Source organism: Rhinichthys klamathensis, unplaced genomic scaffold (assembly GCF_029890125.1).
Source record: "Rhinichthys klamathensis goyatoka isolate OS25496 unplaced genomic scaffold, OSU_Roscu_1.1 h1tg000312l_1, whole genome shotgun sequence".
Classification (NCBI taxonomy): Eukaryota; Metazoa; Chordata; class Actinopteri; order Cypriniformes; family Leuciscidae; genus Rhinichthys; species Rhinichthys klamathensis.
The window spans coordinates 167142-181644 of NW_026606830.1; the positions used below are offsets into that span (position 1 = coordinate 167142).

At 37.5% G+C, this 14503-nt stretch overlaps 1 protein-coding gene across 1 annotated transcript; it reads left to right on the forward strand.

Moving 5' to 3' along the window:
• The first annotated feature begins 625 nt into the window (after window positions 1–625).
• Window positions 626–12974, forward strand: sona (SON DNA and RNA binding protein a). The gene is made up of 7 exons (XM_056271228.1): window positions 626–776; window positions 4330–4461; window positions 4747–4939; window positions 5060–5118; window positions 5266–7728; window positions 7850–8286; window positions 12664–12974. Exons 2-7 carry the CDS (start codon window positions 4434–4436, stop codon window positions 12766–12768), a joined length of 3285 nt encoding a protein of 1094 aa, XP_056127203.1. The 5' UTR covers window positions 626–776; window positions 4330–4433; the 3' UTR covers window positions 12769–12974.
• Window positions 12975–14503: the final 1529 nt, after the last annotated feature.

Here is a 14503-nt window from a genome sequence, read left to right on the forward strand (position 1 = left end):
GTATGGGGGCCAGGTTTAAATACTGATAAATTTCATTAGGCTATATTTTATTTAAATGAATAAATGAACCAAACTATCTATCTATCTATCTTGGTAGATCGCCCTTTTCTCCTTTTTTCACCTTTGTTACCATTGGCTTTTGGCTTGCTTAGTTGGGGACATTTAATATTCAACAATAATATTGGTCTGCCTGCATTGACACCATGAACTGAACTGAGCTGGACGATGATATCACGGTTTTCTCCAGAGCGGTATAAATTAAATGAATAACTTTTTTACAACAAAAATGAAACATCATGAAACTTACTTAAGCTGGAATGTGACGCTATTTTCTTCTGGAAACAAACTTTGTTGCATTATTTTCCTGTTATCTCTGTGTAAAGCTGCTTTGAAACAATCTGTATTGTAAAAAGCGCTATATAAATAAATGTGACTTGTCTGTCTGTCTATCTATCTATCTAGATATCTATCTATCTATCTATCGAAATGTAACAAACTTGTATTCGCATTCTGTATCTTTATATTGCTACGGTAACGAACTGGTCAAAATCTGTAGGAAAGCTAGTGTGAATGTGAATTCAGTTGGATGACACTAGATGCCGCTCTGTGCTTGTAGATTAAGCAACAGACAAGCGAAGAAGTCTTGGGGGTCCCGCTGTTTCAAGCGTTTCTGGGATACTGGCGGACTGACTGTGCTGTAAATGTCATGGCGACCAACAGCGAGCAACTTTCTCGTGGTTTCGTAACTGAAACCTATCAAGAAGTCAACAACACAGGTGAGTATTAGTGGGTGAAATATTTCTCAAAAATATTGTCTGCTTACTTAAAGAATATGACGGAAATCACTGAGCTGTTATACAGACGCGCGTGGTTTGTTTGTTGTAAAGCTTGTTGCGAGTGGGATGCTAAGCTAATACAAGCTAACGAGCCTTTGTCCGCGTGTTCCGCGAAACGCTCAACCAACAGCATTTTTCGACGCGTAACTACTTTCTGCGCACACGTAATGTAATAGTATCCAACCAAACAGATTAATTATAAAGTACCTGTAAATGAGCAGCCTACGCAGTTTGCAGAACACGCATGTTGGGTTAGCCTTTGTAGGATGCGCGTGCCGAGTTAGCCGCGCGGGTGCCGAGTCTCCATTCTCTCTTCTGAATGAAACGACGCGAAAACTATAGGCGTATACATTTAACAGTAAGCATGTTTATCTTGTATCGATATTACAACGTACTTAAAACTCTGTCTTTTAATCATGAGGTGAATAATATCAAAACAACCAAGCGTCATGTCTCGTGCACCGTACTAGTCGCGTGCTTATCTGCATCTAACACTCTTTTAATGTAGTAAAATGTACTATTTGTATAATTACTGAGTAACTGTTTGTAAAAACACCACCGACTGGGTATCTATATTATGGGAATACCAAACTATATTATACTGGGAATTCTCTATTCTAAATTGCTGCTGGTTACTACTGTCTGTTGTATGTTTACATCCCGTTAACAAAAACACACACATATATATATATATATATTTGAATTTCTCATTGTTTCCAAGATTGTTGTCTTAATTGGAATATTTCGCTATTGCAATGTCTTAAGATCCATATATATAACGTTATATACTACCGTACTTAAATACTGTATACCGCTACTAATGCCTTTATTGTCGCTATTCTAGAATAGTAAGAATAGGCTATTGTATGTCCTGCATCGATTCGGTTTTCCACGTATTAGAGCCTATTTATATATATAATATATTTAAACGTTCATAAAACTGCCATCTCTTCATGAGGTGAATAATATCAAAGCAATCTATATAAATATAATCAATCTATATAAATGCCTAATTCAGCACCTCAATCTCTTCACTAAGCTAGTAATTCTCAAACCAAGGGGACCAGATTGTTTATACCCGTTGCATAATAGGCCATTCGAGGATGACACAAGTTTTTAAATGCTAGGAGAAGATCCACCAACATGTTCTTTCTGTCAAAGCTCTTTATTATTGGAGCATGTTTTATTAGATTGTTCTGGTTTTAATCTTGTGAGAAACCTTTTTCCAAGTCTTTTGAAGAAAATTTTAACAAAGTTAAACCAAATATAGTTCCTCCCGGTTACACAGACGAGGCTTAAGTCTGGACCCAAACTAAAATGCATGTTTGAGCTGTTGTAACTGAAAGCAACTTAAAATATGTCAGTGCCATTGTTTTGTCTCAAGATGCGCAGCACACCAGTAATGTTTTTTTTTTCTTCTAAGGCATGATTATAAATGTCCTAAATTGAACTAATGCCTAATCCTGGTTTATCTAAGCCCTGTCTGTGAAACCAGCTGACCTTAAAGTTTTTAGCAAAAATAAATTGTATAAACCTAATAGTTTTACCATAAATGTCTAACCATGAAAATAGCCACAAAACCTAGCATGGCGTTAAAAAACAAACACTAAGCGTAGTCGGCATGCTTAACTCTAGCACTCACTTTAATGTAGTAAAATGCTATATTTGTATTTGCAAATCTAAAATTAAGGATAAGGCACTTTACACATTTACAATAGATCCATTTAATTTATTGTGATTTTTACAGTAGTATATTGGGGCCAAACTATGGTTACGATGGTAAGATTTTGTTATGGGTCATAATAGTCCACTTAAATTTGCCACAGAAGCCATAGTTTGTAATACAATTAAAATTGGATACTTTCATGGGGAATATACTTCTAGCCACAAGTCAAACAGATATATAAAAAACCTTTTATTCCACTTGTGATTTTACAGTAACATAACTATAGTATTTGTTAGTTTGGGTGAAACTGTGATTAAATAAAATGGTGGTACTGTGGTAAATAAATTTGTGTAATGCTTGGAGGTAATTTGTTTGAAAGACAATGCTAGTGATAAGTCGACCTTCAGTTGAGATGCATTTAATTCACTATTATCATAGTTACTATCCTAGTCACATCCATTATGCTGTTTCAGTACCCTCCTGCAACATCATAAATTATATAAAAAATTAGGCCTAATTCACTGCATGGTTCAAAAGCCGTCTTTTTAAAATTGTGATTCAAAAAGTAATTTGCCAGGCTGATGTTATTATGCAACAGCCCTGTTTATTGAGTGCAAAGAAGCTCTATGTAGTCAGCCTAGTGGGTCAGATATTATGTAAGAAGCCCAAAACAACATACTTTCAGTCTTTATATTAGTCACATCTGTTTTTTTTTAAGGTTTTTGGCCCAGCCATTCAAATTTTTACTTGTACTTCCAATATTTTCTCTCGATGCATTAAAAAAAATCAGTATATTTATGACGCTATAACTTTATAAACACTTAAAGGAGAACTCCGGCGCAAAATGAACCTTTGGTCTAATTACACATTGTTACCTAGTCAACCGTTATCTGAGATTTGTTTTCATGATTATCGAATGTAAATAGTTTTATCTCTAAAAACAGTTTAGCCTATAAAGCTAGTATAACGCTAGTATATTGGGCATAGATCAATGACAAATAAAAATCGCTTGTTAATACCACTAACAAGGCTCAAAATAGCCCCACACTAACACGGTAGCATAAAGAGGGTCCCTACCTTCAAACCGAAGCATTGAGAACTTTGTCAGTGTCCAGACAGTTTAATAAGAAGATATTTAATACATACAGTCAACTTCGCGTATACAGGCAGGAGCCATCTTTGAAAAACAGTCTTTACCAGTCGAACCACGAACGCCATTCATACAGTTCAGAAGTTCACTGAACTTCATACAGTTCAGCTCACTTAGCACGTCGTTCGTGGTTTGATTAGTCGAGACTGTTTTCCAAAGATGGCTCCTGTCTGTATACACGAAGTGGACTGTCTTTATCTTTATCTTCTTATTAAACGGTCTGTACACTTACAAAGTTCTCAATGCTTCGTTTTGCATGTAGGGACCCTCATTATGTTACTGTGTTCGTGTGGGGCTATTTTGAGCCTTGTTAGTGGTATAAACTAGCGATTTCTTTTTACTTATTATATGCCCCCATTACTAGCGTTATACGCTAAACAGTTTTTAGAGATAAAACTCTTTACATTCGATTATCATGAAAACAAATCTCAGAGAACGGTTGACTAGGTACCAATGTTTTATTAGACCAAAGGTTCATTTTGCGCCGGAGTTCTCCTTTAATAAAGCAATAGTTAATGACAATGCATGTTTATAGCTTACAGGTAGACTGAACAGTAAGCTAGTAGTAAGGTTAAAGAGACAGTTCACCCAAAAATGAACAATTTTAGAACAATTTGGAACAATTTAAGAATGAACTACCCCTTAAAGTTTGGTTATATATTTGTTTTTCCTTTCAGAGTGAAAACTGAGGGTCAACACGTTTTGTCCTGATTTACGGAGAAAAGACAACAGAAATTGTTACCAAAATTAAGATTGGGAATCAGTTAAACCAGTTTTTGAAATGGAGAGTGCAGTGAACACTGGTCCTGGTAAGTTTCGTTTTAGCCCTTTATAGAGTCACAGTGTTAAACGTGAAAAGTTAATCATGGCGAAATGATTGTTAGTAAAAGATTGTGAGAGCTTTCCATGTCTTCATATATTCAAACATTTTCAGTAGTACCATATGTGATTTATCTGACGAAGAGAGATGGTAAAGTCTGAATTGTCATATACCTTTTTAATATAACTTTCTTAAAACTGTTAGAATAAACTTATTTCATACTGTAGTTATGTTCAAATAAATATGTTTGTAAACATTGTGTCTTACCCCACAGATGATGAGCCATCTGAGACTGCTGTTCCATATGAAGCCATTAATGTTAAGGATGGGAGTGAGACCCCCAAAAAGAAAAACAAGAAACATAAGAAACACAAAAGTAAAAAGAAACGTAAGAAGCGTAAGGGTGAAAAAGACAGTAGCTCTGAATCTGGAGTAGAGTCAGATGGTGATTCCCGAACAAGAACGAGGTGAGATTTTATTTGGTTGCTTGGCAACATTGTGGGTTTTTTTTTCCTTGATACTTTGTTTCTTTTATCATCATCATCATTTTTCTTTTATATTAAATTGAATATTTTCTTTTGTTACAGTGTTAAAAAAGATGGCTTATCTAACCCTGAGACTGATGCTACAAAAAACTGTACAGAAGGTATATGCATATGTTCTCGTCAGTACAATGAGTAACAGACAAGCTGGCAAATTATTACATATGTATGCTCAAATTTAAACCAATTTACTGTGAATTCAATGAGACTTTTAATCTGAAAAGTAAAATTACAATTATATGTCCTTACAGACCTCAGTGATGTGGAAGCTGATGCCAAGGTTAAAAAGCAAAAACATCGTGTTGGGAAAAAGAAGAAAAAAAGAAGACGGAGAGAAGAGGAAAAGCAAGAGAAAAAGTCCTCCTCTCGCTCAAGATCGGGGAGTAGCTCGGCGTCAGGGTCAGAATCGGAATTGGACTCCAAACAATCACAAAAAATGCAGGCGGAGTCTTTAAAATTGGACAAGAAGTCACCTATTACTGCAGCTAAAGTTCCAAGTGACAAATTTAAAGATGGCACACCCCAACTGGAAGATAAAAAGAGAGATATGACTTCTGATCACAGTGAAGAAGAAAGTTTCAAACTAGGAGGGATAAAAAAGATGTCTCCTGAGCCTGCAAATGCACTAATTCCAGAGAGGGACATAACAGTGGAAGCTGTTGGTGAACATGAAAGTTTTGGTAAAGCTCAAGAACTTCCTGATATAATACCTAAGCAAGAGAATGTGCACAAAGAGCAAGCTGTGCAGAAGGACATCTTAAAGGAAGCAAATGTGAATCAGAAAGAAAAGAAAAAAAAGTCTCTCTCCAGGTCAAGGTCACGATCGCTTTCAGACACTAAAGGGAAGAAATCCAAACATAGTCGCTCTAGAACCCCAAAGAAGTCAACTGGTAAATCAGGACGCCATAATGACAGATCATCTTCAAGGGACAGGTCTCTGTCTGCCTCTGGTGGGAAGGATCGAACAAAACGAAGAAGCTCAAGGTCTCCATCAGGACGGTCCCCATCTAAAGTGACAAAGAAAGCTGGACGCAGGTCAAGGTCGCTCTCTGGAAGAAGAGGGTATCGCTCTGACTCAAGGTCTCGCACAAAGACCAGAAGATCTAGGACCAGGTCCCCACGGCGGGGTCATCGCTCAAGATCTAGGTCAATTGGAAGAACAAGACATTCACGCTCAAGATCAAAACAATCTGTTTCTCGGCGGAAGAATCGGCGCTCAAGATCACGGTCCAGATCTCTACGGAGAGGAAGACACTCAAGATCTCGCTCTCGAAAGAGGACACCTGTTTCTCGGAGGCGGTCCAGGTCTAGATCTGTCAGAAAAGCAAGGCGAGCACGCTCAAGATCCCTTGTGATCCTTAAACGATCTAGATCCCAATTGAGAAGAAACAGAAGATCTAGATCAAGATCCATTCGTAAAAGATCAGGTTCAAGAAGTCCAAAACGTCGAACTAAGTCTCGGTCCCCTCAACGCTCCAGGCCCTCTGTGTCACGTTCTCCTGCAGTCCCTCAAAGGAGGTCAAAATCTAGGAGCCCTCATAGCACAAAGTCAGAATCAGTATCTCCTCAGCGACGTAAAAGATCAAAGTCACGGTCATCCTCACATAATTCAAAGTCTGAATCCCCAAAATTAAGAATGGATAAAAAGCAAAAAGGTAAACGGTCAAGGTCAGTTTCACAGCGAAACACATCAAGATCTAGATCCATTTCCAGGGAGCGACAAACATCAGATAGAAGTATGTCCCCTACTAAGAGTGCACACTCTAAATCTCCCACTAAAGAAGATGAGTCCTTAAAGGATCAGAGTTTAAAAGAAGCCTCAGAAACTAGACTGCAAGTTGTGGATGCTGTGGAGGAAAATTTAGAAGTAAAAGGGACAGCAGGTGGATGGAAACCAGTGATAACTGAATGTACATCTGTGCAAAAGCCATCAAATGAAGACGTAACATCATCAGAATGTGACACACAATGTAAAATAATAGAGGAGCCCGAAAATCCCTCTGAATGTGAAGAAAGACCAAACCGATCTAGATCATTGTCCTCAGAGCCGTTTCCTCAACACGGCACTGCAGGATCAGATGAAGATGATCAATCAGAGAGCTCACGATCACCTTCACCAAATACACTGAAAGAATCTAAGTCCTTCAACAGAACGTCACCTGTTCAAAGAAAGCGTTCCAGATCAGCTTCTTCCACCAAGAAGAGGCGGTCCAAGTCCAAATCTGTCAGCAGCAAGAGGAGGTCAAGGTCTCCTGCAAGAAAACACAAGTCCAGGTCTCCCTCACATAGTCGTAAAAAAAGGACAAAGTCTCGGTCACCTGTTCGGAAAAGGAGATCACGATCAAGATCAGCCAATCGAAGGGCAAAATCAAGGTCTAAATCTCACACAAGGACAAAGCGCTCGAAATCAAAATCCCCCAAGCGGAAACGGTCAAAATCTAGATCACCAGCTCGAAAAAGGAGGTCCAAGTCACGTTCCCCTGCTAGAAAGAGAAGATCTCGTTCACGGTCATGGGCCCGTCAGTCACGATCCAGAAGGTCACGATCTATGTCACGCCGGAGGAGACCAGCATTTAGAGGGCGATCTTTTGACAGACGAGATCGATGGAAACGTGAACCAAGCCATTCCCCAATTTTGATTCTCCGTAAGAGGAGGTCCAACTCAAGATCTCGACGCAGTTCTAGCAAGACGCCACCGCGTCTCACTGACCTAGGTAAATATGCTTTTTGCTTGGCTCCCCCTTCTTGTTAGCATGAATAAAATATATTAACTTCAAATTAATAGCAAGAAATGTCTGTCTACATCACAACAATTTTAATTACCTCTCCCTTCAGATAAAGATCAACTGTTGGAGATTGCGAAGGCTAATGCCGCTGCAATGTGTGCTAAAGCTGGAATGCCCATACCTGAAAGTCTCAAGCCGAAAGCAATTCTACAGTTACCCCTGCCAACCCCAGCTCCAACCCCCTTGTCTTTGCCTCTGCCACTGCCCATGCCCAATTTACCTATGAATCTGCCCATGGGTATACCAGGTATGCCTGCAATGCCAAACATGACGATGAACGCTGCCGTGGCAAGTATGACTGCGGCAACCATGACCGCTGCTCTGTCAAACATGGGTGCCCTGACCTCTATGCCCCCGATGCCTCCCCTTCCTACCATTACCAACAAGCCCCCTCCAGCACCCACACCTAATCTGGCAAGTATTGAGGAGGTGAAGAGGAAAGTGGCTCAACAAGCAAACAGCATTAGCATCAAGGAGTTCACAGAGGTGAGATTTGTTTTTGTTGCTCAGTGAATCAGATTATGTATGCATGTATATTGGGGTCAGTAAGATTTTTTTTATTATTTTTTTTATTAAATGAATACTTTTATTCAGCATGAGTCCATTTAATTACTGTGACCGGGGAGGGCATGGAGGAGTTCGGTTCACTTAGTTTTGTTGTGGCCACGACATTAAGAGAAGACTGCCTTTTAAATTCGTTCACTGATCTTTCTTTTTTTATATACATACCGCTATATATTTTTATTATATAGGTCCCTATAGCCTATTAATTACTAGCTGAAATAAAATGAAATATATAGCCTAATATGTTAAATTCCAGTTAAGTGAACTTCCCGTTCCCAGAAGTGCGTCTACAGAAATGTTCATATAGAATCAAATCTTCATTGGCATGATTGACCGCATTTACAATATTTACAAAACATTGGCTATATGGTACTGAAAGTAGGACTATTGGATAACACAGCAAATTAATTGGGTAAAGAGATGAGATCAAGCGTTAAAATTAATAGAAATGAAAATAAAATAAGTCTACATTTTAGTCAATAGATTTAAAAGACTTTTGGATTTGTTTTTTTTTTTTTGTAGCTTAAATATTCTTTTAACATAGCCTATTAATAATAACAAATTATTCGAACTTCATTCGAATGCTGTCACGGGCACAAGGTAGCTTATCTATACATTTGTAAATTAAAATGCTAATTTATCATCACATACTGGTAGATATGGTAGCTTTTTGGCATGATCGGGCATTTACAAACTTAACTTTAAGTAACATACTATACAGAACATTAACTGGGTAAAGAGATGCATGAAATGAAGGGGAAAATAAAGCAAATACATAAGAATTAATAAAATGTATAACCAATAATAAAATAATAATTTACAAATATGAAATAAAAAAGAAACTCAGAAAATCAGTGAATTGATTTAAAAATCTGTGGGGTGGGATAGATAATGTTTTCTTAAAATGTAGGCATTAGGGGTGTAACGGTTCACAAAATTCACGGTTCGATACGATACACTTGTGTCACGGTTCGGTACGTTTTCGATACAGCAAAAAGAAAGAAATGCCAGAGAAATGTCCTTGATTTAATTTTTTTAATTATATTTTTATTAAAACTAACATCATAAAGTATGATTTTTTTTTTTTACTTTGAGCAATGATGGAGCTATACTTGACTTTTCTTAGGAGCATAAAACAAAACAGCTCCTTGGACAAAATGAAATGTAATATTGTAGTAGTTATAAACAAAGGTTTATTTTAGTTCAGATTAACATTTGAGGGCAGCAATTGTATTCATAATGTCAAAATAAAACTGATGTAATGTTACTTGAAAGCATTATAGCCTACTATTCCTGCCAAACTTCCATGGTTACAGTTAGTAGTGTTACTACAGTAAATCCATGGTGAATATTGCTGATATGTGGACACTGGATAGTTCATTCATGGCACAATGTTACTTCTTGGTTTCCACGTCAGCGCTGTTTGATCCGTTAATAACGGAGAAATGTGAATGTTTCTCACTAGATCTCGCAGCGATGTTATTACTTCAGTGGTGAATTCAATTTTTTTCTTTACTGGATTTCGGTGTGTAGTAACAGTGCTGATGATTAAGATTGGCTCGCGCTGCATTGGTCCAAACTGATAAACGGTCCTTCAACCACACAATAACGAGTAGCTCAGTTTCGTTCCGATTACATTACATTTGCCATTTGATGTTGGGCAATGTTGTGGTCACGCCAGCGTCTCTTACATTGAGCGCACTTGCCACCCGCCTACATTTGAAATAACAAAATGTTGGTCGGCAGGAAAAATGGTCCAACGAAAAATGGTTCATGTTCGGTTTAAAAATGCGTACCGAAAACCGAACTGAAAGCCTTGTACCGAACGGTTCAATACGTGTATCGTTACACCCCTAGTAGGCATATATATATATATATATATATATATTACTGTGTTCTATGTTATATGTTCTTACATATTCTTTTAACATTTATAACAATCTTCATTCGAATGCTGTCTATAGACAATATAGTGTGCAATATAATAATGTCCACACTTTTGTGTTATTCTTTTTTTTTTTGTATGTATTTATTAATAATATTTATTAATAATATCCATTTCTGATAATCCCAGGTTGCTATGGTCACTCAGGTTTGTTTACACAAACTTGTGGCCATGAGAAATAGATATCATTCGCTCATCATAGGATCTCGAGGCCACGAGATTCAGTTCATGTGGCCATGACATATGTTGTTACCTTAACAAAATTATATTGTGGCCACGACATCACGTTTCCACAAATTAATATCTCATGGCCACAACAAAACTAAGTGAACTGAACATGTCCCCTCCCAGTCAGTGTATTTAATTGTGCAAAACCAGGTGTAAAAGCGTTATTTATTTTTTTTTTTTTGATGCACAGCGTTAAAAACTGGCCGACCAATGAGATTAGCACTTTTATTCACATGACTGGAGCTGCTGAAATTATAGTACTTGGCATAGACATAATAAATATTATAATAAATATATCGCCAGTGAAAATCGCTTGGGTATGAACACAAAGACGCGCCGAAAAACGTCTCTAAAAACGCTGGCGATAAGCGCGCACGAGAATTGTCCCGGTGTGCACGAGCCTTAAGTCTTCTGTTAAAACATTTTTAAAAAATCGTACTGACCCCAGAATTTTGAATGTTATTGTATTATTAGTGCTAACAAATCGATTAATCAACTCATTTGTGTGTATATTAGGGATGGGCATGATTAATCGATAATTGATCATTAAGAATTTCGTCGATCACGTTAATTTGTTATCGATTAAACTAATGCAGGTTGCGTTGCGTAGCTAGTGTGAGTCTTGAAGCAATGAAATGAATTTCACTGTGTGGCAGTAATTAAACATTTTACCACCCGGGGGCAATATTTGACGCCATACTCAGTTACTGTACCTGCGAGTTTCCGTTTTGATTTCAAAACAAGAATCATGAAGAGAGCGGGTGTTTTCGGCGGCTGGACTGACGGTCACCAGGTTGTGGTCGCGTCTGACCCCAGATCATGTCAACATGCTTATCTTTCTCAACAAAATCAGTAGACTGGTGCAGAAGTTGTATGTAAGTTAATAGTTATTTTTTATGAGGCTTTGTTAAGTAGCATAATTTGTTAAGTAGCCTAATTAATTGTCAGTGTGCACACTAAAGTCCCACTCCGATCATATTTTGAGCTATTTTTAAACATTCCCAGTGGTCTTTAAATTATGATTATGCCATTTTTAGCCAAAATCACAAAACCTGTGCCGTTTTCTGGGACTTCGCTTCAGCAGAGCGGCAGTAGCTCATTAGCAATTCGCCTCTGCGTTGTGGGCGGAGCCGTTGGCACGGAGACGACCCTCCCCCTGCCCGTTGCTGAGAGCTCTGTCTCTCCCGCTAGCTTACACCCCCAATACCGGTGGGGCAACAGTATTATATACACGTTAATTATTATTATCCGAAGTTAATCAAAGTTATCACCGATCATTATTTCACTCCAAGACGTCGCGTGTGGAGACGCCCAGTGGAGTTACTACGTCACAACTCCAGTCTATTTTAGCCGGCATTTTAGCGTCTGCTACTGATTCACAGCTATTTGAATGTAGAAATACTCAGAAATACAACTTTGAGCTTATTTTTCTCAAGATATGTCCTCTAACAACAGAAAAATGCCACAAGAACATGTTAACACCTAGAAAAACATTATTTTCATCGGAGTGGGTCTTAAGGAAGGCACGCGCCGAAACGCGTCTGTGCAAATAAAATAAAAGAACATATGCATAGTGCGGCCTCTCTCCTATTTTTCGTATTTTAATCATCCAGATCAGCACTCTTAAAGTTTATAAGTATATGCATTGACTGAAGCCTGCTCCTATTCTCACTCAAGTTATTGTTTAACATGATTCTTTTTTATTATTATTTTGGAACAAACGGGTCTCTGTTTAAGAACGCCGGCTCGCAGCTGCAGGTTCCGCTGCTTTAGAGCACCGCAGCGCATATATCTTCAAGTTTAGCCTAACTGAACGTTCAGTTTAACTGCCACATCTTCTTGTAATAAAGATCTCATCGAGGAAAAACACGCTGTATTTTCATTGCATTTTTAATTTATAAAAAGTTAAATAAATAATGAATTTTAATAAAAAAATCTTAATGATTAATCGATAGTCGATCGTTAATTCTCCCGACGATCGACTAAGAAAATGTAATCGAATGCCCATCCCTAGTGTATGTATATATATATATATATATATATATATATATATATATATACATCAATTTGACAGCACTATATTATATATAACCAAGTACTCATGTTTTGCAATTCATCTTTTTTAGAAATGTAAACAGATTGCAGAGAGCAAGGAGGAGATGCGTATTGCACGACCACATGTTTCAGATGATGAAGATGATGAGACACGGGTAAATGTTCTGTCATTTTGAAGTGATTTAAACATTTTCTATCTTGGTTGCTTGTATTTAATTCTTGTTTGTTTTATTTTAATTATTTTCCAGTAACCCGCTGTCCTTCTACTTCATCTTGTATACAATCCTGATGATAGACACCTGTGGCCCATATTTAGGATGAAGGATGACCTCTGCCATAGGCTTGTTTCTGTCATGTAAATGAAACTTTTGTTTATTCGCAGGAGCATTTGGACACTTGAAGCTACATTCATTTCAGTAGTTTATTTCGACCGTTATCTTTAAAATGTCAGTTGTTAGAACAACTGCAAGCTACAGGAACCTTTTTTTACCATAGACTACCAGATTAGGCCATTCAATGTCTACCTGCCCAGACTGACGGTGAAACATTTCGCTTTCAGACTTTTTACCTTCACTTCATATGGTGCCTCTTGATACCATTAAGAAGGACCTCTGGTAGATTAAACTCAGATGTATAGGTGTACCAGGGAGGCAGGCAGGCAGGGAGGGGGAGGAGAAAAAAAAACCCTGATTTTGGGGTGCAGCTTAGATCACAGGCCAGGTCTGTTCAGGTCTGTTGGTCCACGCTTAACATGTTGAGACGTGATCATTTTATCTGTATTTTTTCCCTGTGTTTTAAAATTCATTGTGTTAATCACTTGTTTAAATACATTAATGGTAAAGATCATTTGTTTTTGTTCCTTAACACTTTTGTGAACTTTTAAAGCAAATTAAATGTTGAGGTTCAGAGTTGTGGCTATACTTGAGTGCTATATTAATGGATGATATTTGCATTGTAAGGGGTTCTGACCACAAACTTACTTAGTTTCATCGGTTAAACCTTGCCGTGCTGATTTTTGGTGACCTGATTGTGGTCTGGCTTTATCTAAAAGAATTATCACAGAGAATGACACTCATTGATGAGATTGAGTTTTTTTTTCTCGTTTTTATTCTATATCACACAGTGCATCCTTGTAAACAACAGTTCATGATGCAGTTGTGTGGTATACAATGCTGTTTTATCTTTGTGATTGAAATATTTGACCCAGCAGAGCTGCAGGGTGGGATGCTGAATTTTCAGTAGTGAGAACGTCACCCATCACCATTCTAGATGGGGGTGACGAAAATGCATATGATTTAAATAAGATTATTGTTTAGACACATGTACTTTAAGATGTACTGTATACTGTGTAGGTGTGTTTTGTCAGGGTTTTTTTTTTTTTTTTTTTAGCTATAGTGGAGATCACTTTCCCAATTTATCTAAGAAGAAATGTGATAATGGCACTGCTCCTACTAATACACACAGGAAATGTTTAACTCTTAAGGTAGACGCATAAAGGTTAACATTGTTCAACATAAAGGGATGAGCCACACTATGTTAGCTTTAGATTTGGCACTGTATTGTTGTCCACAGAAACACAAACTTCTGTCCAGAGCTTCTTCCACCTTGGATGGATGATATAGTGATTATGAATTAAGTTTAAAATTAATTAATATTAGCTAACAGATTTCAAACTGGAAATATGGAAAAATTGTTTCATTTTGCCATTATTGTTTACTCAAAGGGATTATTAACCCCCAAAAAATTTGATCTGTCATTCACTCACCCTCATGTCTTTAAAAACATGACTTCTGCAAAATATTTTGAAGATTTGGAATGACGTGAGGGTGAGTAAATGAGGACAGAATTTTTGAACTATCCCATTTTTGAACTATTAAATTTGAAAACTCTTATGAAATGAGTATGGCCATG